This window comes from Lipophrys pholis (genome assembly GCF_963383615.2).
Source record: "Lipophrys pholis genome assembly, chromosome: 2".
NCBI lineage: Eukaryota > Metazoa > Chordata > Actinopteri > Blenniiformes > Blenniidae > Lipophrys > Lipophrys pholis.
This window is the reverse complement of record NC_137636.1, coordinates 34258682-34283531: the sequence shown is the minus strand read 5'-3', so window position 1 is coordinate 34283531 and position 24850 is coordinate 34258682. Positions and strand designations below refer to the sequence as shown.

The 24850-nt window shown below is 47.6% G+C and overlaps 1 protein-coding gene across 1 annotated transcript; it reads left to right on the top strand.

Moving 5' to 3' along the window:
* The first annotated feature begins 1187 nt into the window (after positions 1 to 1187).
* Positions 1188 to 22666, top strand: LOC308125665 (solute carrier organic anion transporter family member 3A1-like). The gene is made up of 10 exons (XM_080489584.1): positions 1188 to 1778; positions 5253 to 5712; positions 12662 to 12760; positions 13537 to 13806; positions 13897 to 14061; positions 14619 to 14817; positions 15269 to 15404; positions 15905 to 16077; positions 19657 to 19721; positions 19966 to 22666. Exons 1-10 carry the CDS (start codon positions 1620 to 1622, stop codon positions 20340 to 20342), a joined length of 2103 nt encoding a protein of 700 aa, XP_080345710.1. The 5' UTR covers positions 1188 to 1619; the 3' UTR covers positions 20343 to 22666.
* Positions 22667 to 24850: the final 2184 nt, after the last annotated feature.

Here is a 24850-nt window from a genome sequence, read left to right as displayed (position 1 = left end):
GATGAAGAAAAGGAGGTAAACAAGCCGCTTGTTCACGGAAACGACAGCCAGTTACCAGACTTTAAAATGGCTCCAGAGGAAACTCCAGTCTGAATGATTGCTTTTACAAAGTCCATCAAACTTCATCCAGCGGAGGGCGTCCTTCAGCACCTCATCCCCCTCTGGGCCCCGACCAGCCTGCAGCTGTTCTTCCTCACACTCCCCTCCAGGTCCTTGTGTTCCTCCGCCAGCCGCTTCACTTGACCTCTAATCCCGGCGACCGTAGAGTCCAATGTGGTTCAATGCTCCCTGTGGTCCGTGCAGATGCCCTGAATCACCGATCGCTAGGTCGTGAAGCTGAGCTTCTGTTGGATAGGTTCAACTTCATGCTTAAACTCCTCCTGGACCGAGGAGGTCTCAGCCACAAGTCGCAGGACAGCAAGTCTGTCTTTCTGCATATCAACACTTTTAGTGCGTTCAGCAAAGCCAGAAACGGTTCTGCGCTTGCAGCTGCTGGCAGGTTCTCGCCATGGCGGAGCCTCACATGAGTGCCTGGACTGCGTGCGGCTGCTCATGATGAGTCCGCTTTAGTCTGTGAAGTTTCCATCAGTGGTCAACACGTCCCAACGAGTCCACCCGGTGAGTCCAAATAGCCATGTAATGTCACTGAGCCCCGGTCAAACTAAGTGGAATAACTGCTTTGAAAAGTTACATTTATCACAAACTCCTGGAGCGAGAGGGAGACTCCTACATGCTCGCCCCCTTCACGTGTCTGATGAAGCCTGGGCGGAGTGTTTTTATATTTGGTGCAGAAGGAGGGCTCCTGTTGAACCACCTGATAGGAGAATCATTTCAGCAGGATCTTATCCTGCTGCAGCCGGTTGGGTGGACTTGAACCTTCACAGAGAAACGAAGGACCTGGAGAGTTTTAATGAGAGCTGGTGTCACAATGACATGATGTGCTCTTCTAGCATGTTATTGAACAGGAAGTAGATGATGACATCATCTACTCTAGAAGCACGTTATTGAACAGGAAGTAGATGATGACATCATCTGCTCAGTGGTGGCTGGAGGTCTGTATTTTAGAACTTTATTTTTTGTGAAAAGTAAATGTGGAAATGTTTTTGGAAAATTGTTTAAACACTAGAGAATAAAATGTTTAACACCCCCCACCCCACACACACACACATACACACACACACACACACACACACGATGGGAGGAGCGTCTTGACTCCGCTGTCAGGACGCAGATTCGCAGCCTGGACGCGGACTTAGGAGAACCGGAGACCCACAGAACCGGACTCGATGGCCCAGCGGCACCGAGAGGAGATGTAACGTCCCGGATGTGATCCAGTCAGCCGGTGTCCGTGGTGAAGGTCCGTGCGTAGCTCGGTGATTCGATGGGATGCGGTGGCTGGAGTGTCCGGTAGCGGAGAAGCTGACGGACGGTGCGTCATGCTGAGTGGACAGCGGCGCTCCTCGCTCCGTGTTCCGACCTGAGACGCGTCTACCGACACACTGCTGGCGTTTCTTCTGCAGTGCAGCTCGTCATCATCCGAACCAGATGCTCGCCGCCGGAACCGAGCCCTTCATTTCGCCGCCGTCCGAGCCCACCGGAGCCTGAGCGCGAGCTGCAGGATGCAGGTGAAGAATCAGATGTGCACCGAGCAGAGCGGCACCGACGACCCGGAGCAGGATGACAGCCAGAAGAAGACGTCGTGTTTCTCCAACATCAAGATCTTCCTGGTGTCGGAATGTGCGCTGATGCTGGCGCAGGGCACCGTGGGCGCATATCTGGTGAGTTGGTCTGGAGGAAGGTGGTGTGTGTGTGTGTGTGTGTGTGGGGGGGGGGTTAACGCGGCGCGGCGCCCTTCACACCGGCAGACACAGTAACGATGCGACGCGTCGGCTCATGCGGTTAATAGTCCTATTATTGTGATCACATTAGTATAATCTCATCCTCCAGTAAGCCGGACGCGCAGCGCTCCTGATTGATGACTTGCTGCGTATTATTCGTCAGGCCTCTGCGCTAAGTGCGCGTCACCGCCGCGGCGGGGCTCCAGCCTGTTGTAACGCTGCATGCGGACATGGATCGGTGTGCTGGATGAGAGCAGCTTATGAAACAGTGGGCAGAGGTCCGCTCTGCAGCCACAGCGTCACAGGAGAGGCCGTTGACACCGGAGGATCTGGGCCTGGGAGATGACGTGATCTCCACAAAACACAGGAGCTCCTCAGTGCTGCAAACATCGTGCAACACATGACTGCATATTTGACCATATTAGACAATATTACACAATATCTTACCATACTAGGCTATATTAGATCAATTTAGTTGATATTTGACAATATTAGATGATATTAGAAGACATAAGCAGATATTTGACTGTATTAGACCGTGGTGGGTGATACTAGACAATATTTGATGATCATGTAATCATTATATGACTTGCAACAATAAGTATTGAGTGTGTTGTGTTAATGTCTTTGTGAGTTGGTAGTTGTCCTTTCTCCATCAGGATGCTCAAAGCTCTCCTCCACTCTGACCTCAGCTGCTCATGTTGACATGAGGGGCATTTGGAGCAGTGAGGCTTCATCTGATTGTTCATATGTGTTGACATGCAAAGGTGGTCGGTAGAACGGTTGTCTGCCAACCTGGAAGGTTATCGGTTCGATTCTTATCTCTGCCTGTCTGCATGCTGAAGTGTCCTTGGGCAAGACGCTGAACCCCAAATGCTCCCATTGGAGTGACAGTGCCTTGCATAGCTGCAGCCTCAAATGGTGTGGTGGATGTGTGTGTGAATGTGATGAACTATGTAAAGTGCTTTGGGGCTGCTGACACAGCTGAAAGGTGCCATATAGGTGAAGTCCATTTACCATCTCCAGCTGTTTACATGTGAAAGTGTCCTTGAGCAAGAACCTGAGCCCCAAACTGCTTCCAATGGATGGACTGAGTGTGTTGCATGCCTGCTGCCTCCATTGTGTGTGAATGGGTGAATGTGATGAACAGTGTAAAGTCCTTTGGGGACTGCTCACGTGGTGCGGAAGTACTATGTAGCTATAAAAGTCACACACACACACACACACACACACACACACACACACACACACACACACACACACACACACACACACACACACACACACACACACATATGCATACATTGCATGTTGGTATTGTGATGACATTAATTTGTGATATTTTGACCTACTAAACAGTATTAAAACTACGCTTTCTGAAGCATCATTAAGAAATGGTATCATGAGCTAAATCCTCTGGTCAGTATATAAACAAATGAGTAAATCACTAAACAACATAAACCAATGAGTAAAATTAATATCTTCAGTGCATTCTCACACAGAATCCCTTTTGAATTTTAGAGTGCAGTGCAGAGGTGATGAATGGCTGAATGACTTGAGTTCAGGCTCCATCTGCAGCCCAGTAAAACCTTCATAGACTGCAGCAGTCCATTCATATGGCTGAATTACAACTCCCCATGATTTCTCTTTCTTTTGTGCAAAGATTTGAAGTGTCATTCAGTCGTCTTACAAAACCTGAAATAGTTCAATCTTACAAAAAAATGCAAACAAGTTTAACCTTATCCTGGTTTTATGCTGCGAAACACTGAGAAATCTGGGGAAACCATTTTATCCATCCATCCATCAAAATAAAACCACCAAGTTGGATTGTTATTACGGTGGCTGTCAAAATAAAAGTACTAAGTCCCAGGAGAATATGGAGCCATGACACCACGTAAGAAACTTTGTTCTGATTGGCTCTACTGATCATGTGCAGAACATCTAGTTACAACCAACGTGGAGACCAGGAGCAGCACCAGAACCAGGACCAGGACCAGGAGCAGGAGCAGCACCAGTATCAGGAGTAGGAACAGAAACAGGACTAGAAGCAGCACCAGGAGTAGGACGAGGAGCAGCACCAGAACCATAAGCAGCACAAGGACCAGGAGTAAGACTAGGACCAGGACCAGAACCAGGTGTAGGACGTGGAGCAGGAACAACACCAGGACCATTAGTAGGACCGTGAGTAGGACCAGCACCAGGACCATTAGTGGGACCAGGAGTAGGACCAGCACCAGGACCATTAGTAGGACCAGGAGTAGGACCAGCACCAGGACCATTAGTAGGACCAGGAGTAGGACCAGCACCAGGACCATTAGTAGGACCAGCAGCAGGAACAACACCAGGACCATTAGTAGGACCAGGAGTAAGACCAGCACCAGGACCATTAGTAGGACCGTGAGTAGGACCAGCACCAGGACCATTAGTAGGACCAGGAGCAGGAACAACACCAGGACCATTAGTAGGACCAGGAGTAAGACCAGCACCAGGACCATTAGTAGGACCGTGAGTAGGACCAGCACCAGGACCATTAGTAGGACCAGGAGTAGGACCAGCACCAGGACCATTAGTAGGACCAGGAGCAGGACCAGGAGTAGGACCAGCACCTGGACCGTTAGTAGGACCAGGACCAAGACCAGAAGCAGAGATTCCTCGGCAGGTTCTACGGAGTCGGCAGGTTGTAGGGTTGCAGGGTTCCCTGATTCCGGGCCTTGAGGCCCAGTGTCCTGTAGGTTTTAGCTCTCTCCCAGCTTCAGCACATCTCAATCTGATGTTGATGTCATCCTCGGGCTTGTAAGTAAGCCAAGTAACGAGGCCCTTATTGCATTCAGGTGTGTTGCAACTGCGGGAAGAAAGTGGGAAAACAGAGAAAACATGGAGAGCCTGCAGACGACCATGTGCAGTGAATGAGTGCCTGATAAACATTAAAGTGTCTCCGGAACGATGTGCGGTGGAGCGACGTGAGTCCGTCTGCAGGACCATCGCGTCACTCCACGCTCGTCTGCAACATGTTTGAGAAGGAGGAAGTTAATGAAGATGTAGAAGGAAATCGACGGTGCAACAGCCTCCAGCCTGTTTTCTATTGGATGTTACCTGATGATGAATGTTCTCATTATTTTACACAAAATATATCAAATGTGCGCTCACTCAAGAATATGTACAGGAATTAATAGCATTGAAAGTATATTTTCAAAGACTGGTCCAGTTTGAGCAGGTAAAGACAAAGTTACAACATCTCAGCTTTCACACACACACACACACACACACACACACACACACACACACACACACACACACACACACACACACACACACTGAAAGCATGTGTCAATGTGTCGTTTTATAGTCATCTCAGAGAATGGGCCCTGGGTGGAGTGTATGATGTTAAGTGTGTCGTCATGGTTTCTCTGCCAGGTCAGCGTTCTCACCACTCTGGAGAGACGCTTCAACCTCCAGAGTGCCGATGTCGGCGTCATCGCCAGCAGCTTCGAGATCGGCAACCTGGCCCTCATCCTGTTCGTCAGCTACTTTGGAGCCAAGGCCCACCGGCCCCGCCTGATCGGCTGCGGGGGGATCGTCATGGCGCTGGGGGCCCTGCTGTCGGCTCTGCCGGAGTTCCTGACTCATCAGTATGAGTACGAGGCCGGGGACTCGTGGCACGCCGAGGACGGCAGAGATATTTGTTCTAACATCACCAGGTCAGAGAACCGAGACTCTGGCTTCAAATGCGGCAACAGGGCCAACACCAACATGATGTACCTGCTTCTGATCGGGGCCCAGGTGCTGCTGGGCATCGGGGCCACGCCCGTGCAGCCGCTGGGAGTGTCCTACATCGACGATCACGTCCACAGGAAGGACTCCTCACTGTATATAGGTGAGTTTTTCCAAAAGGCTTCTCTGTGGAAGCTCAGTCATTGTTTCGGCTACCTTTTCATTTTACCGATGCTGTGGTTAGCACTTTCATCGCAAACAAGTCCCCAGTTTGAGTCTGATTTCGGGTTTGGCGTTTGCATGTTCTCTCTGAGCTGTTTTCACTTGGTACTCTGGTGTCACAGTTTAAAAACCTGTGTCTGGTGACTGTTAATGTCCTGCAGGTGTGGATGTGAGTATGTGACTGTCATCATGTCCATCCATCACCAACCTCAGTTCCGTCTCAGGTTCTCATGGTCCACAAGCTGGATGAGGTGGTGTGGATGATGGATGGATGATGCTTCTATCAGCCAGCCCTGGGAGCAGCTCAGCTTGAATTAATTGAATTGAATTGAATTTATTTATTTTCTACAATTTCACATGTACAACAATGATTTTGACTTGTGCATGAATTTTGCAAAATTATGAAAAAACGGACACCCAAGAAAGCTTGGAGCTTATCGTGTTAGAGTCCAACACACCACCACCCTCAATTTATAGGAATATCTCTTCTTCTGCCCACCGACACAGGAGCAATCACACTCAGGAGTCTGTGTGCAGAGCGATTCAACTTAGCTATTCCTTACAACAGAGGAAGGAAACACCAACACTCTTGAAAAAGTCCACGTCCAACAACTAACCACCCAGAGATATTGGTGAATGATTTTATATGAAGAACAGTTTAGCCATTGAAAAAGCATAATGGTACATCCTGTAGTTAGACTCAGTCTGTAACTTCTCAGGATATACATAGGAATGTTTAAACAAGTCTTTATAACCTAAAGTGGGTTTGACAAAGCTGGTCACCAGATATGAATTGCTAAAAACCAATTGACTACCACCAACTACTGATGGACTCTGAAACAAAAACATTTACTGCTCGTCTTCATGCTCTCACATTGGCTAGGCTGTTCCCCTGGAATAAAGAAGCTTTGCCTGTATTCTGTAGTAAACAAAACTTCACTCAATTGTTTGGATTCTAGTAGTATGACAGGTCAACACTGGTAGTAAAACTAATAATATAATGCTCTCAATGTCCCGCAAGCCTGTCTAAAGAGGAGAGTTGCAGGAGCAGCTGCAGCAGAGAAAGCAGCTGACATGAAAGAAGTGGAGGCTCAGGACACTCGTACAGCGAAGCACAGCCATGTCTGCACTCTGCCTCATGTTACATTATTGTTATCATTATTATCACTTATATAATCTCCACTGAGTCATAATTAATCAGCAGTTGACCAGCTGGTTAGTCATTTCTTGGACAAGTTGTAAATGGAAGATGGTGCAGCAAACAAAGTAAAGGACTGAGCAGTGGTTGGTCCCTGAGGGACGCTGCTGTCGACAGTATGTCTAAAATATTCAATATATCCAATATGTCCAGTCTGTCTAAGATATCTGTTTTCTGGACCTCCTACAACATGACTGCTGCCATGGCTCTTTAATTACACATGTTCCTGGGTTTCCGTTGCGACGTGCAGGAGGTGCTGCTTGACAAGCTTGTTGTGAGAAAACGGAATAATGCAACGGAGCAGTGAGGAGTAGTGAACAGTAGTGAGGACCAGTGAGCAGTAGAGAGGAGCAGTGAGGAGCAGCGAGCTGTCGTGAGGAGCAGTGAGAAGCAGTGAGCTGTAGTGAGAAGCAGTGAGGAGCATTGAGCAGTAGTGAGGAGCAGTGAGGAGCATTGAGCAGCAGTGAGGAGTATTGAGGAGCATTGAGCAGTAGTGAGCAGTCGAGAGGGCCAGTGAGGAGCAGTGAGAAGTAGTGAGCATTAGTGAGGTGCAGTGAGTAGCAGAGAAGAGGAGTGAGGAGCAGTGAGCATTAGTGATTAGCAGAGAAGAGCAGTGAGCTGCAGTGAGCAGTGAGGAGCAGAGATGAGCAGTGAGGTGCAGTGAGCACTAGTGAGAAGCAATGAGCAATAGTAAGTAGCTGTGAGGAGCAGTGAGCACTAGTGAGTAGCAGAGAAGGCAGTGAGGAGCAGTGAGCAGTACTGTGCAGCAGTGAGGAACAGAGATGAACTGTGAGGAGCAGTGAGCAGTAGTTACCAGCAATAAGCACTAGTGAGCAGTGAGCAGTACTGAGGAGCGGAGATGAACAGTGAGCAGTAGTGAGGAGCAGTGAGCAGTACTGAGCAGCAGTGAGGAGCAGTGAGCAGTACTGAGCAGCAGTGTGCAGCCGTGAGGAACAGAGATGAACAGTGAGGAGCAGTGAGTTCGAGTGAGGAGCAGTGAGCAGTAGTGACCAGCAATAAGCACTGGTGTGGAGCAGTGAGCAGTAGTGAGCAGCAGAGAGGAGCAGTCAGCAGTCGTGAGGAGCAGTTCAGCTCTCAGGTCACCCTGCACGGATCAATACTGCCTCCAAGGACAGACGGAGGAAACACACACAACTGGAAAGTAATACTGACAACAAACGTGTTGTCATGGCAGCAGTGACCCAGCATGCACGGCGTGTGTGGGTGCGTGTGTGTACATTCCCTCAGATCACACTAAACTCTAATATGAGCATATTGAGTGCCGTCAGTTAAAAACTCCTGTCTTGTATTTAATGTATTTTTCAGTAGAATAAAAGTTTCACTGAAACTGAAACCCTGACATGACTGTCAACTTCCAACGCCTGGGGAAACATGTTTGTCATATTAGATGACATACTGAAGATTTTCATACTGGACAGCTGGAACTTTAATGAGTGTATGAGATGCTGAGTCACTCCAGCCCAGTACTGTTGGTACTGTAAAGCCGCGTTTCCACCGCACTTTTTGTGCCTGGACGTCGCAGGGCGGGACGGGTTTTCGCATGGTCCGACTGAAAAAGTTGTGGATGGTACGGAAAGAATCCGTGACCACAGAGAACTTGGACGGAGTTGCGGCCGGTTAAATCCGGCCGCCGCTGGCTGCTTCCGTGTTCTTCACTCGACGCGTCCCTGAGTCGTCCACAACCCCGCCTACATTTTAACCGTTACTTTCTGTGATGGGACTGTGTGACAGAGTTGGGCCTGGGTACGCTTTGCTGTACCGTACCCTCTCGCTCCGCCACTCTCCGGCGCGTACTGCGCGGTGGAACCTCAATTTAAGTAAGTCCAGTCCAGTACTGTTGAGACTTTTGGCACCGTAAACAGCCTTAACTCCAGTTCAGCTGTTGTCAGTGTTTCTCATCAGACCTCAGCTCTTCGGCTGTAACTCACACTGCTCACATTACTGGACGGGATTCACGCAATACCACTGCTGCTGCTGCATTTTATGTACGAAATGTGTATTTAAATGTCTGTATGTTCTTCTGTCTTCTCAGTCTGCATTAGAAGAGTCATGAATCCACCAAAATACACTAAAATAAAAGCCAATAAAGACACGCGACTCATTTTAAAACCAGAGATTCAGGCCGCGCTGACACATTTAAAGTGACAAAACGTCGTTTTCACGTTTCAGTTTCAGAAAAGTTTCATACTTACAAACGGCAACATTTAGAAAACGATGTCCGTTTCCACTGCAACAGCAGCAACAATGAAAATGATGTAGTTTTCATGTTGGTCCACTCGTTCATGCTGTTGTCAGTTTTAGTACTGAAAGCACACACACACGCAGCAATGGGCCCTAAACATTAACAATGGGAGAACACGGACTATCTAGTGGACAGACGACCAAGTTGGATTGCTATTATGGTGACTGTCAAAATAAAACTAACAAGTTGGATTGTTATCACAGTGAATGTCAAAATAAAAGTAAGTCCAGGAGAATATAGACTGGGGGTACGTCCAAATTGTCCCTCCTATCTCCTGATCCATCGACTCTTCCTTAAACCCGGAAGTGTTTTTTGTGGCGGCCATGATAAGGACTGTCTGAATTCTCAATAAGTAAAGGAAAGGAGGCTCGTTACTTCTTTTAGGTCCTCCTTTAGCTTAGGAACCAGCAGGAGCAGATCATGTAAGTTACCAAAGCAATAATCTGCCTTGAACAACTTTAAATCATATAAAACCCAAATGTGCTTTTTCTAGTCCATTTTCTGAAACTTGTAGTTCTTGCCCCACCATGGTGGACGTCACTAACTTGCGCCGTCGTCGCATTATTATGACGTCACTAAGTGAAAGTGCTGTCCGACTGCCACACCAACGTGATCGCCTTTCACTAACTCCTTTAGGAAGCCTCCTAACACCTTTCCTTAACCCCGTGACGTCATCCAGGGGGTTAAGGTAAAGACCATAGATAAGGAGACAGGAGGGACTTTTCGGACGTACCCTAAGAGTCATGACACCACAGAGGAAACACTGATCTGATTGGCTCGACTAACCATGGGCAGAACTACTAGTTACTACCAACGTGGTGACCAGGACTAGGACCTAGACCAGGAGAAGGACCAGCATCAGGACCAGCATCAGGACATGGACCAGGACCAGCACTAGGACCAACACCAGGACCAGACCAGCACCTGTACCAGCACCAGGACATGAACCAAGACCAGCACCAGGACCTGTACCAACATCAGGACCAGATCAGGACCAGATCAGAACCAGGACCTGTACCAGCACCAGGACCAGCACCAGGACCAGCACCAAGACCAACACCAACACCAAGACCAGCAGCAGTGTTTCTGGAACCCTTCTAGTCCTCTCTGGACATAGCCGGAGCATGTTGGTAAAATCCCAGAACCGTTTCCAGTGAAACTTTCTCCTCCTCAACTGGAAGTTGAATTCACTGTGAGCTTCATGTTTCCTGCAGAGGTGTGAACAGACCGTGGCGGCGGCATAGCGAGCCACACTGTGTTAGAGTCCAGGACGAGGCGACGTAGGGAACCACACTGTGTTAGAGTCCAGGACGAAGCAGCGTAGGGAACCACACTGAGTTAGAGTCCAGGACGAAGCGGCGGCGTAGGGAACCACACTGCGTTAGAGTCCAGGACGAGGCGGCGTAGGGAACCACACTGCGTTAGAGTCCAGGACGAAGCAGCGTAGGGAACCACACTGCGTTAGAGTCCAGGACGAAGCAGCGTAGGGAACCACACTGCGTTAGAGTCCAGGACGAGGCGGCGTAGGGAACCACACTGCGTTAGAGTCCAGGACGAAGCAGCGTAGGGAACCACACTGCGTTAGAGTCCAGGACGAAGCGGCGTAGGGAACCACACTGCGTTAGAGTCCAGGACGAGGCGGCGTAGGGAACCACACTGCGTTAGAGTCCAGGACGAAGCGGCGTAGGGAACCACACTGCGTTAGAGTCCAGGACGAAGCGGCGTAGGGAACCACACTGCGTTAGAGTCCAGGACGAAGCGGCGTAGGGAACCACACTGCGTTAGAGTCCAGGACGAAGCGGCGTAGGGAACCACACTGCGTTAGAGTCCAGGACGAGGCGGCGTAGGGAACCACACTGCGTTAGATTCTAGGACGAGGCAGCGGTGGTCTGGCTCTGTAGCCGGCAGCTTCGCGGCTCTCCTCTGGCTCCATATGCTCCTATATTCAGGGCTATAATGCCAGTAATGAAGCTGCTGGAGGAGATCTCACTGCAGCAATATGTTTTTCCTGCTCTGCAGTTATTACTCTTCAGTGTAGGACAGCAGAGGAAGCATATTTGCACCTCTTAGTGTGAAATGATTCATGTGCTGCCAGTGTGACCTGCTGCTGGACCAATGTGACCTTCCTTCTGCACTGTAACATCTACCACCACATCTTAAGTTACATTACCACTAGTGTTCAAACAGTTCACTCATTCACATCAAAGTCATTCATGCAGTTTTGCCACAATAACTCCACTGACTTGAAAACACTCACATTTCTACTCTACTTATTTTCAAAATTTTATTTTACATTTATTTTACCAGAAAATCCTTGTTGAGATTAAAAATCTCTTTTTCAAACGTGTCATGGCCAAGACAAGCAGCAGTACATTAAGGTACATAAAATACATAAAACATACAAAAATGTCAATACATTAAAAACATGCATATTTGCAAAATTAAAGAAAAAAAAAAAGTCTATGTATGTATATATATATAGATATATCTATAAATCTATATCCACACACACACACACACACACACACACACACACACACACACACACACACACACACACACACACACACACACACACACACACACACACACACACACAATTAAATCAAATTCGGACTTCAAGGAAAATTTTGCCAATCATAACTTCTTTTTATTTCCCCTACCAACCAACCCCACAAAAAGTGCCTTGAGAAAGTCAGAGAAGCTAAAAATCAATGATGTCGGGTCTTAATCTAAAATTACCAATATTGCATAACGATTTACTTTTGTTACATTGAGATACTTGCAACACAGCCTGTGTCAAGAAATTATATAAACAATGACATTTATTACTCATAACTACATACATTCAATGCAAATACATGTCAAATAGCAGGAAAATCAGTTCAGGCAGACATACTGCTTGTTTGCGTGCTTGTTGCCATGGACCCCCTCTGAGGTTTCCTTTGACACTCACCAGATGAATTAATTAAAATTTGAATTAAATTAGTTTATTTTTTCCAGCTTTATTAGTCTTCTGATTATATTAAGACTTCCCCCCTCCCAATAATTCCTCCATGAGGTTTCCACAGGATAGAGCTTTTCCTCGGCTTTAAAATGAGGTATTATTTGTGTTGATACGTGGACGAGCAAGCGAGCTACAATTTGTTGTTGGATTTTCTAGCCTGGGATCTATATGTTTAGCACAAGCAGGAGGACCTCCCCAAGATGGCGGACGGCGACGCATACCACAGGCAGAGCCAGTAGGCATCTAGTGTTTTATATCTATGATTACAGCAGCAGAGCTGTGAGTCCCTCGGCCTGGTTTCCAATCGCACAGTAGATTTAAGACGATCAGTCTGTTGATGCATGCTGCCCTCTGGTGGGGGATGATGTGAACTGCTCCTCACTGAGACGTAACAAGGGTTCTGGTGGTTCTGTCTCTTCCAGGTATCTTGTTCTCCACGCTGGTGTTCGGCCCGGCCTGTGGCTTCATCCTGGGTTCAGTCTGTACCAAAGTCTACGTTGATGCGGTCTTCATCGACACCAGTAAGTGAAACAAATATGATCACTTTTCAAAGTAAACCGTGTTGAAATGGAGATGTTAGAAAAGATGTTTTGTTCAGTTTAAAACTTCAGATTGAAGATGAGCCATGAGGCACCTTAGCCCTGAACCTAACCCTGAACCTAATCCTGAACTTAACCCTAACCCCTGACCCTGCCCCCCCAACCCCTGACCCTAACCCCCCCTAACCCCTGACCCTAACTCATAACCCTAACCCTATGTCTCAAAAAGAACTATAAATGTAAAATGCAAAAAGTACTAGTGTTACTAGTACTACTAGTGTTACTAGTGTTACTAGTACTACTGGCACCACTAGTATTAGTGTTAGTATTACTGGTCTTACTAGTACTACTAGTATTATCAGTGTTACCAATATTATGAATGCCACTAGCTGCATTAGAGTGTTTGCCTCCCAATTGGAAGGTTGCAGGTTCGATTCCCATCTCTACCTGCTTACATGCCGAAGTGTCCTTGGGCAAGACACTAAACCCAAAACTGCCTGGTGAATGCAGTGTGAGAGTGAGTTGGTGGTGGCCGGAGGGGCTGATGGCACAAAATGGCAGCCTTGCTTCCGTCACCCGTGTCTACATACGTAATTTACCACCATCGAGTATGGAATGAATAATCCAGTGTAAAGCATTGTTTGAGTGTCCAGAAAAGCTCTATATATTATATTATATTATAGTAATTATTACTACTAGTACTCTTAGTGTTAGCATTGAGACCAATGTGACCTTTGCTCCGGTTCCTTCCTGCACAGGTCAGCTGGACATCACCCCCGACGACCCCCGGTGGATCGGAGCGTGGTGGGGGGGCTTCCTGCTCTGCGGTGCCTTACTCTTCCTGTCGGCCCTCTTCATGTTCGGCTTCCCCCAGGCGCTCGACGGCCAGGACCTTGACAGTGGGGGAGAGAGTGAGCAGGCCATGCTACCCTCCTCTCTGACGCCGGAGTACCAGGGCTCCAAACCCAACGGCGCCGTCCACGGCTTCGACGCGACCAGCGGGCTGTCGGTGTGCGAGCACCTCAGAGGTGAGTGGCCGACGGGAGGACGCAGGAAGTGAGTGACTTGGCGTCCGGCAATCTGGTCATGCTTTGTTTCTGCTCCTCCCTCTGACCCAGTGATTCCCCGGGTGACTCGGCACCTTCTGTCCAACCCCGTCTTCAGCTGCATCACGCTGGCGGCCTGCATGGAGATCGCCGTGGTCGCCGGCTTTGCTGCTTTTCTGGGCAAATACTTGGAGCAGCAGTTCAACCTGACCACATCCTCGGCCAATCAGCTGCTTGGTAGGCGGAACCGCACCTGCTGGGCCTCTTGTGGTTTCTTACTTTCTTTTTTTAACTTTTTTTTCTTTTCTTTTCATTTCTTTAACAATAACAATCACAAACAGTGCTAAACAATAATACAGTGGGGGCATCTCCAGGAGGCATGTTTTTCTTTCTCAGTCCATTAGATTAGTCCATTTAGTTCTTGGTGTCATGTTCCTTGTAGGTGTTCCATTTCTTCCAGTTTCTCTCAAATGTGTGTCCCTTGAGTTTTAAGTAATGAGTCATCTTTTCCATCGTGTAAATATCCTTGATGATTTCGAGCCATTGCTCCATGCTTGGTGTTTCCACTTCGTGCCAGTTCCTGATTATGGCCTTTTTACTGACAATAAGTACAATTTTAACCAGATATCTGTCACGGATTCGTCAAGTTTTCCCAGATACATGACAACACAGTTGTTATAATAGATATTTATAGTTATTAATAGTTGTATCACTATACTCCAAAACATTTTTTTTTTCAGAACAGCACCAAAAAGTGTTTCAGTGAGTGTGACCGTCCTCTGTGCTCTCTGCAGGCATGACGGCCATCCCCTGCGCCTGCCTGGGAATCTTCCTCGGGGGCCTGCTGGTGAAGAAGCTCAACCTGTCAGCGCTGGGCGCCGTCCGCATGGCCATGCTGGTCAACCTGGTGTCCACCGCCTGCTACGTCTCCTTCCTCTTCTTAGGCTGCGACACCGGACCTGTGGCCGGAGTCACCGTGGCCTACAGCAACGAGTGAGACACACACACACACACACACACACACACACACACACACACACACACACACACACACACACAGGTCAGATCTGTGAGATCTGTTTCGGCAGAGATTTTCCTCTGAGCCGAGACAAATGTTCCCAGGATTTCAGCTTCATCCAGAGACGTTGGTGAACTCGGGGTCGTGTGTTGTCGTTCTCTTCAGGTTGACTCAGACACTGAACCGGCTCAGAGCAGCCGAAGCTGAAACCTCCATGTCTCAATCAGTTCTTCAAGTTCAGATTTCCAATAGCTGCATCGGAGTCATTGATAGCATATAAACGTCTTGCTGTTCTGACGTTCTGCGGTCTGTGTGTATTGTTCTGTCCCTGGATGTGTTCATTCGCTTTAATAACTTGTAGTGTTGTAATAAACTGGAACGTTTCAGCTGAAAACCCTGAATGTTTCCTGACGCCCCTGTGTGCAGGACGCTACAGTCGTGGCAGCAGCCTGAGTCACCGTGCATCAGCAACTGTAACTGCTACACGGCATCGGTGAGCCCCGTCTGCGGCTCCAATGGCATCACCTACCTCTCCGCCTGCTTCGCCGGCTGCACCAAACCGGTGAGGGTAGCAGTGCCAGTCGTGCAGCTCCCAGCTCCGTCATATTCTGACTCTATTCTGACTCTGCCCTGACTCTGTTCTGACTCTGTGTCAGGTGTCTGTGTGCGTCTGCCCTTGTGTGTCTCACCTCACGTTTTCAATGATCCAATAGTCTTCTCCCTCTGTGTGCGCTTATGTGACATCATGAGTCCCACCTGTCTCCTCCCTATCCCAGCGTACTTAAGCCTCCCGTTCTCTGTTGTTTGTGTCGGTTCATTTCGTCAACGTCCCGTTCCCTGTCCCCCAGTGTTACCTGTTTGCTCTTTGGTTTTTTGACTCTGCTGTTTTTTGGGATTTTGACCTCTCTAGACTTTTATTTTGGTAATAAACTTGTTTGGGTCCACCCGCATTCCGTGACACTCTGTCCTGACTCTGTCCTGACTCTGTCCTGACTCTGTCCTGACTCTCTCCTGACTCTGTCCTGACTCTGTCCTGACTCTGTCCTGCTCCTTGTCCATCAGAATCTGAGCAGCTGCTCCTGCATATCCAGCAGCAGTGCCGAGGCCGTGGCTTTGCCCGGGAAGTGTCCCAGTCCAGGCTGCCAGCAGGCCTTCCTCACCTTCCTGTGTGTGATCTGTGTGTGCAGTATGATCGGAGCCATGGCCCAGACCCCCTCCGTCATCATCCTCATCAGGTAGGCTCACTCTGCGCAGTCTGAAGTTTGCTGGTTCGAACCCTGTTTTGTGTTGGAGAGACAAACGCTGATCCCCCCCCTCCATAGAGGTACCTAGCACTTAAGAGCGGTTCCAGAAGGCGGAGCTACAATGGAGCCGTCTGATGATTGGTCAGTGATGATCGTCACTCTGGAGAAGCAGCAATATTGAACTATCTCCTCGGCGTATAAAGCCCCTGTTGTTGTTCTCATATACCGCTTTGTGCTCACTGGATGTCTAGTGAACTGATTTATTGCAATGTGGTGCTGCACTGCCCCCTGGTGTTCTAATGAGGTGCAGAAGCTCCTCTCAGTGACAGGAGAGGTGGAGCTTCAGCAGGAGCTGGGGCCTGTTTTTATAAAGGTTGTTGATGCACAAAACAGGTCCTAAAAGATGCGTACGCACCCCCATCATTATCACACCTGTTCGGGCATTGACCAGTACTGATAAACTTTTGGAGTGACATATTTCATTTGTTTTCCAAACAATATGAAACAAACATTCAGCCAGACTTTAACTCGGCAATATTTGGCAACTCTGACTTGACGAGGCCCTTTCCCTCCCACCAAAAGCAGGCGCTCAATGCAGGCGTGGTTGCAGCTAAGAAATTGATATTGCTTAACTGGAAGTCTACAACACCCCCATGTTTCAAAAGCTGGCTCAATGACACGCTTTTCATTGCTAAGATGGAGCAGATTCATTTTGGCAAGCAGAACTCTCATGGTTATTTCATTAAGGTGTGGAAACCTTATTCTGACTATGCCAGAGAAGTTAATTGTCTGCATTGATGGTCTGTGCTGCTATGCTATATTTATATTATCTGTAAACTCTGTTTTATTTGGCATACTGACTGAGGATTTTGATTGACTCCCACCCATATGTGTGTTTTTTGTTTTTGTCTTGTTGTTTGTTTTCTACCCAGGAGAGAGGCAGTCTCTTTTTTTTGACATTCTTTTTGCTGGCTTCTGGCAGCTTTGGACATTTAGTTGTGTGCCCCTTGCCTCTATTTCTTTCTGTCATTGTGGGTAATACTGCTGGGTGTGCTTGTCTATCCTGTGTGTCTGTATTGTATAAAAAGCTAAGAATAAAGTAATAAAAAAAAGAAAGATGCGTACCCCACTTCCCACACAAAGTTTTTTGATATAAATAAAAATCTACTTTGTGGGAGACTGTGTGTTCCGGTACGGCAACTGTCGACCTTGCGCATGCACATTTTGTAGATGAGCGAAACTGGCTCCTGAGTTGAGGTGGTGAATTGAAGCCAGATTCATCTCATACATTTAATGTCTTCGCATATCGGAATTATTGATCCATGTAATCATAAACAGCCACGCTGCAGTGCAGATGTTCCTTTAGTGAGACGTTACTGCTGAATCAGCAGCACTATGTTCATATGTCAAACTTTCACCTTCAAACTTAGAGCGGTGGATAGAACTGATTATCAATTGTGACAAGGTGTGTAACAATCGGTCTTAATTCAGATGTACAGCGTGGTGACAGCCGTGCGTAAAGCTGCACCGCCATGCGCTCTAGATGCACTGGTGCCGAGCGCACCTCTTGTGGAGACAGACGACCTCCTCGTCACCCTCCGCCTCCAACTCTATGACTGAGGACACAACACAAAGTCCACTGAGTCTTTTTACAGTCCCTGTTCAAATATTTATTTATTCATTTAATAAATGGATAAAACTGGACTTTATTGATCTCTGCTGTGTCTACACCAAAATGTCTCCTTCCCTCTCTGACACTCTACTACACGCTGGCCATCACAACCATGGCGGCTGTTTTGGTGTCCTGAGTTGTGCTCGGGTGCTGGACCCCATGATGTCACTCTCCTCTGACCCCCATGATGTCACTCTCCTCTGACCCCCATGATGTCACTCTCCTCTGGCCTCCATGATGTCACTCTCCTCTGACCCACATGATGTCACTCTCCTCTGACCCCCATGATGTCACTCTCCTCTGACCCACATGATGTCACTCTCCTCTGGCCTCCATGATGTCACTCTCCTCTGACCCCCCCCATGATGTCACTCTCCTCTGACCCACATGATGTCACTCTCCCCTGACCCACATGATGTCACTCTCCTCTGACCCCCATGATGTCACTCTCCCCTGACCCACATGATGTCACTCTCCTCTGGCCTCCATGATGTCACTCTCCTCTGACCCACATGATGTCACTCTCCTCTGACCCCCATGATGTCACTCTCCTCTGACCCACATGATGTCACTCTCCTCTGGCCTCCATGATGTCACTCTCCTCTGACCCCCCCCATGATGTCACTCTCCTCTGACCCACATGATGTCACTCTCCCCTGACCCACATGATGTCACTCTCCTCTGACCCCCATGATGTCACTCTCCCCTGACCCACATGATGTCACTCTCCTCTGACCCACATGATGTCACTCTCCTCTGGCCTTCACCTTCTGATCAGACTCTTCTTCTCCTCCTCTGCAGTCTGTGATACCAAATAAGATCATTTTCCTGACCTCCACCTCGCCTATGATTATTACACTGTCGTGGTAAAATTATATCTTAGCCTTATACGCATATTTTATTATCATAGGCTTCCTACCTTACTGGCTTTAAGCTAGCAACTCTTGGCTCACTCCCTTTTCCAGCTGGCTTTCAACTAGCAAACATTCCCTCACTCTCTTTTTCTTCAAGGCCTTATCTGCCTGGGAACCAAGGTTAATTGTTTGCTATTGCTAAAACCAACAGTTTAATTGTTCTGTTTCAAACCCCTCCTTCTCCTCCCCACTGGTTAAGACTCACAGGCGCAACTTGTGAGACGCTCACTCTATCCTGCAGACAGCTGAATGCACTCTGCAGGATCCTGTGCCTTGGGACCCCAATAAACTTCTCCAGACAGAAAAACCTTGACTTAACACTTTTTTCCAAACAGCACAGACAATGACAAAATATCCAGGACAACACTCTCCATAAAAGTCCTTTTCTTCGTCTTTTCTGTCAGGATTAAGCATCTGAGGAAAATACACAGGATAATCTTTATTATTGTTAGTATTTGTTATTTAATATATTTTTAATGACTAAAAAATTTGCATTTAGAAATGCTGATCATTAAGAGTCATTATTACGTTTGTGTTTTTTTTTCCCATTTCAACATCTTTGACTGAAAGTTGTCAGATGTCTGGGATATCAAATCCTTCATGTTTGCAGTAACAGAAAATGGAAATAAACAAACCACACTGTATGTGCTCAGCACTGCCCCCTGCTGTGAGGCACAGGCACCTTTGCATTGTGTTTTATGTCTGAATGTGTGACGAACGCACAGAAATACATGAGCTTTTTCACCTGTCAAAACAGTGTCTCCAAACAGGAAGTGACACTCTGCTTCAGTTTGACTGGAACATCTGAGGTCAGGGTCAGGGAGGCCTGGTTTTTTGCTTTTGGATGTAAAAGATGAGGAAATGTGAAAGAGTGTTGGGGGTGTAATGTTGTTTAAACTCTGAGGTGGGGGTGTGGGGGTGTGGGGGGACTGACTCAGAAGATAATGAAAGAGACGATCGTGACTTGTGTGTGTTTGTCTTCAGGACCGTGAGTCCGGAGCTGAAATCGTACGCGCTGGGCGTTCTCTTCCTGCTGCTCAGACTCATCGGTAAGGAAGCTGCGTTTTCTACATCGGTGCTCTTTCATTCATACCTTGGTTTGCAGTGGTTGTTATTCTGCAAGTCTGGTGGTTTTGCTGTTGTTTTACTATCTGATGGGGATGTCAGACCGATGTTTCACCTTACTTCCAGTGAACTCCATCAGCCTGTCTGCCCAGATCCAGCCCTAGCTCAAACTGCTTTTCTCTTGACCTGCTGACCTGCTGTCTTGTCTCACTCCCCCTCCGTCTGCAGGCTTCATCCCTCCCCCCCTGATATTCGGCATGGGCATCGACTCCACCTGTCTGTTCTGGAGCTCTGTCTGCGGGGAGAAGGGCGCCTGTATGCTGTACGACAACGTGGCCTATAGGCACCTGTATGTCAGCATCGCCATCGTCCTCAAGTCGTCCGCCTTCATCCTGTATGCCACGACGTGGCAGTGTCTGAGGAAGAACTACAGAAAATACATCAAGAACAGCGAGGGGTACCTCACACCCACTGAGCTCTTTGCGTCCAATGTGACTCTGGACAATTTGGGCAAAGAGATCACCCAGAATCCAGCCAACAGGACAAAGTTCATATACAACCTGGAGGACCAGGAGATGTGTGACAACATGGAGTCCGTTTTATAGTCCTGCACACACCAGCTGTTTATGAGCAGAAACCTCATGTCCAAAGTCTCTTTGTCATGTCCATGCAGAGCCACGTCCTCAGTAAGGTCTTATGGTCTCAGAAAAACATCACACGCTTCAAGTTGCAACTAAATTCCCACCCCAAAGCTTGCATAGAAACTTTTGTTTCCACTTGTTCAGACAGTTTGGGAAAGTTTTTACCCTCGTTTGAAAGCAGAAGTGAGTGAAAACAAAGCAAAGCATCCTCCAATAGCAGCTCTCAGTGAAGGTCTTCTCCTAGAAGAGGTGGTTTTTAGAGATGGTAGAAAGGTAATAATTACGCTCTTACTGAGTGACAGTCTGGAGTTTTTGTAGAAATGCCAGATGACTTGAGGAGACCAATGTTTCATATCAGAATCTAATTAACAGAAGATTTATGTGCAGAAGTCATTAAGAGAATCGTCCTGTCATGGAGGAGACTTCAGGTCCGGTGGCCTCATTCATCCTGACAGGACATGATCTGATGGAGTAACTGATGCTGTGACCCTCCAGTTGCATACCTCCTCACGACCTAAACAAGGACGTGGCCGCCGATAGCAAATAGATCCCGGGATTCATGTCAACTTGTTGTTATACTTCAGCCTACGTGACGTCTACGACCTACATGACGCCTACAACATATGTGACGCCTATGATCTAGGTGACGTCTATTACCTACGTAAGGCCTACGACCTATGTGATGTCTACAATCTACGAGACACCTACGCGAAGCCTACGACCTAAATGATGCCTATGTGACACCTACGACCTATGTGATGCCTACGACCTGTGAGCCGCCTATGACTTACGTGACACCTAGGTGATGCCTACGACCTACGCGATGTCTATGTGACATCTACGACCTATGTGATGCTTACGACCTACAAGATGTCTACGACCTATGAGATGCCTATGACCTACAAGATGCCTACGACCTATGAGACGCCTACAACTAATGCGACGCCTATGATCTACGTGACGCCTACTTGATGCCTAAGACCTACGTGACGCCTACGACCTATGAGACGCCCACGACCTACGTGATGCTCACTACCTACGTGATGCCCACTACCTACAAGACTTCTACGTCCTACGTGACGCCTACGACCTACAAGACGCCTACGTCCTATGTGATGCATACGACCTATGAGATGCCTATGTGATGCCTACGACCCTATGTGGCGCCTATGACCTATGTGACTCCTACTTGACGCCTATAACTTACGTTGCGCCTACAATTTATGTGGCGCCTACAACCTACGAGATTCCTACAACCTACATCACCCTACGTCCCACGTGACGCCTATGACTTAGGAGACCACTACGACCTATGAGACGTCTACAACCTATGAGACGCCTATGACCTATGTGACATCTGCGACCTATGCAACGCCGAATACCTATGCGACTCCTGCAACTTATGAGACGCCTACAACCTACGTGACGCCCACGATCTACGAGACTTTTACAACCAACAAGACGTGTACGACCTACACAATGCCTACGACCCATGTGACGCCAACAAGACGCCTGCGTGATGCCCGCTGCAGCAGTGACTAATGGAAAACACAGCAACATGAGAAAGAAAAACAAGAGCCCCACAGTGTCAGGTGTCAGGGAGGTAACAAACAATAATCCGTCAATGAGACATTCTGATTGTAGCAGGCATCCAGTTGTCAGCAGCTAGCGGTTTGCAGGAGCAGCTGGCAGTCACCAGCTAGCGGAGCAGCTAGCAGTCAGCAGGAGCAGCTAGCGGTCAGCAGCTAGCGGTCAGCAGGAGCAGCTAGCTGTCTGCGGCTAGCGCAACAGCTAGTGGTCAGCAGGAGCAGCTAACGGTCAACAGCCAACGGTCAGCAGGAGCAGCTAGCGGTCAGCAGCTAGCGGTTAGCGCAGCATGTCCAGCCACAGTTAGTTGATTTAAAAGCATGCCAGTAATGCATGCAGAGAAAAACAAATGAATGATTTTCAGTGTAATGTCACTGAGTGTCACAGACGCTGGTTGTTTTGGCATCAGAATGGTTAAATGTGCAGTAAGAGGAACAGTTTCCCGACTCTATTTCTGACCACAAAGAGCTTTATAATGCATACTGCATTGTGACGTTGACAGTTTTTTTTTATTGAACCTCAGCTCATGATCACTCACACTGAAGTGATTGTTGAAATAGATTATTTTATGTTTGTTTATTTTTTGTTGAGGAATTCTATGAGATTCTGAGTTGTGACATATCCACAGCATATATATTGTTTTCCTTGGCTTACTCTGTAAGGATTTGATATGTTTTGCATCAAAAATGTGAACGCTTGTCCAGCTGCTCATCATGTTTCATTTTCAAACAGCAGAGTTTTGTTTTGAGGGTTAATTGATCAGAACAGTTAGAACAACTCTTGTGAGAAGCTGAACTCATAGAAAGGAATAATTCAAAGGACCACTTGTTATATTTTCACATACTTCCTGCTAAGGAGAATGAGGTGGATTAGGATTAACAGCTTCACAAACAGAACGGACAAAGTGGATTTATTGAACTCTGATGAAGCTGGACAAAAGTAATCAGGTTCAAATGTTTAATAGAAGACTGAAGACTTTATTATCGCCAAGCCAGAGGTCTGAAAACTCACTTTGCCACGTTTATCTACAAAATAATCACACTTGTTCAAGTCTTGAATCCCACAGTCTGAAAGCAAACATCTCGATTGTCCTGCAGACGTCAGGAGCTGAAAATCAGCAACATGAAATGCTTTTAGTTTTCTTTTCAAGCTTTGAACAACCGAACAGAACAACATTTCAAACTGCTTTACATTGTCTGCAGAGGCAGACTAACAGCATCTGTAACATCAGACGTACCTGTTACACCTGGAACTGTAACAGGTGCAACAGGTACACACCACCAGTCGTGTTGTGCGACAGTCACACCTCCTCACCCAGTGATCTGGCAGCGAACAGAGGACAAGTATCCTATTACCCAACACAATGTGACACACACCAACCCCACACAACGTGACACACACCAGCCCCACACAACATGACACACACTGACACAACACAAAGTGACACACACCAACCCAACACAACATGACACTGACACAACAAAATGTGACACACACCAACTCAACACGTGACACACAACAAACCAACACAACGCAATGTGACACACACCAACCCCACACGTGACACACTGACACAACACAACGTGACACACACCAACCCCAACACAACGTGACACACACCAACACAACACAATGTGACACTCCAACCAAATGCAATGTGACACACACCAACCCAACACAATGTGACACACACCAACACAACTCACACAACACATGACACACACCAACCCCAACACAACATGACAGACACCAACCCCAACCCCAACCTCAACACAACACAACGTGACACACACCAACCCCAATACAACATGAAACACACAATACAAAGTGACACACACCAACCACAACACAACATGAGACACACCAACTCCAACACATGACACACACAACACAACATGACACACACCAACGCCAACACAACATGACACAACACAACATGTGACACACAACAACCCCAACACAACATGACACACACCAACCACAACACAATGTGACACACACCAACGCCAATACAACATGAAACACACAATACAAAGTGACACACACCAACCACAACACAACACGAGACACGCCAACCCCAAAACGACACACACAACACGACACACGCCAACCCTAACACGACACACACAAAATGACACACACCAACCCCAACACAACATGACACAACACAACATGTGACACACACCAACCCAACACAACATGTCACACACCAACCCCAACACAACATGTGACACACACCAACCCAACACAACATGTCACACACCAACCCCAACACAACATGACACACACCAACCCCAACACAACGTGGTGACACACAGCGGGGGAAGCACATTGAAGACTGCTGAATTAGGAGCTGAGATGTCCAAACCAGGAGGAACGCAATCTTCCAGTTATGGTGGTGCAAAGCATCAGCAGGTGGCGCTGTGTGTATGACGTGTGAAGTTCAGTGTGTCGTGCTGACTCCTCTCTTCATGATAGTGCCATACAAGTGCCAAAGTGACACCGTCGAAGTGTGAGACTTTGAGCTGGAGCTCAGTGTGGATCCAGACGTATGTAGCCTCTCTGTCATGTCCTCCTCTCACCGCGTCACACTTATGTGTCCCCAAAACACATTGCCTATAAAATACTGTATATTGGTCTAGAGGAAAGTATTATTTAGGATGTAATAACTGTTAATATGTAAGACTCTTCTACTAGTGAAGGTATTGTCTCCTTTAGATAAAAAGCACTTTGCTTGACATGACCGTGGTGGCTGTCACAGTTCATCCACAGCTCCCAGGTAGCAGTGTGTGGATGTGAAAGTACTCGCAGTACTCTGATGCTGTGCCATATCAACCTGAGCACTGTAACGTTGACCAGGAGCCGACTGCTTCCCGATCCGACCA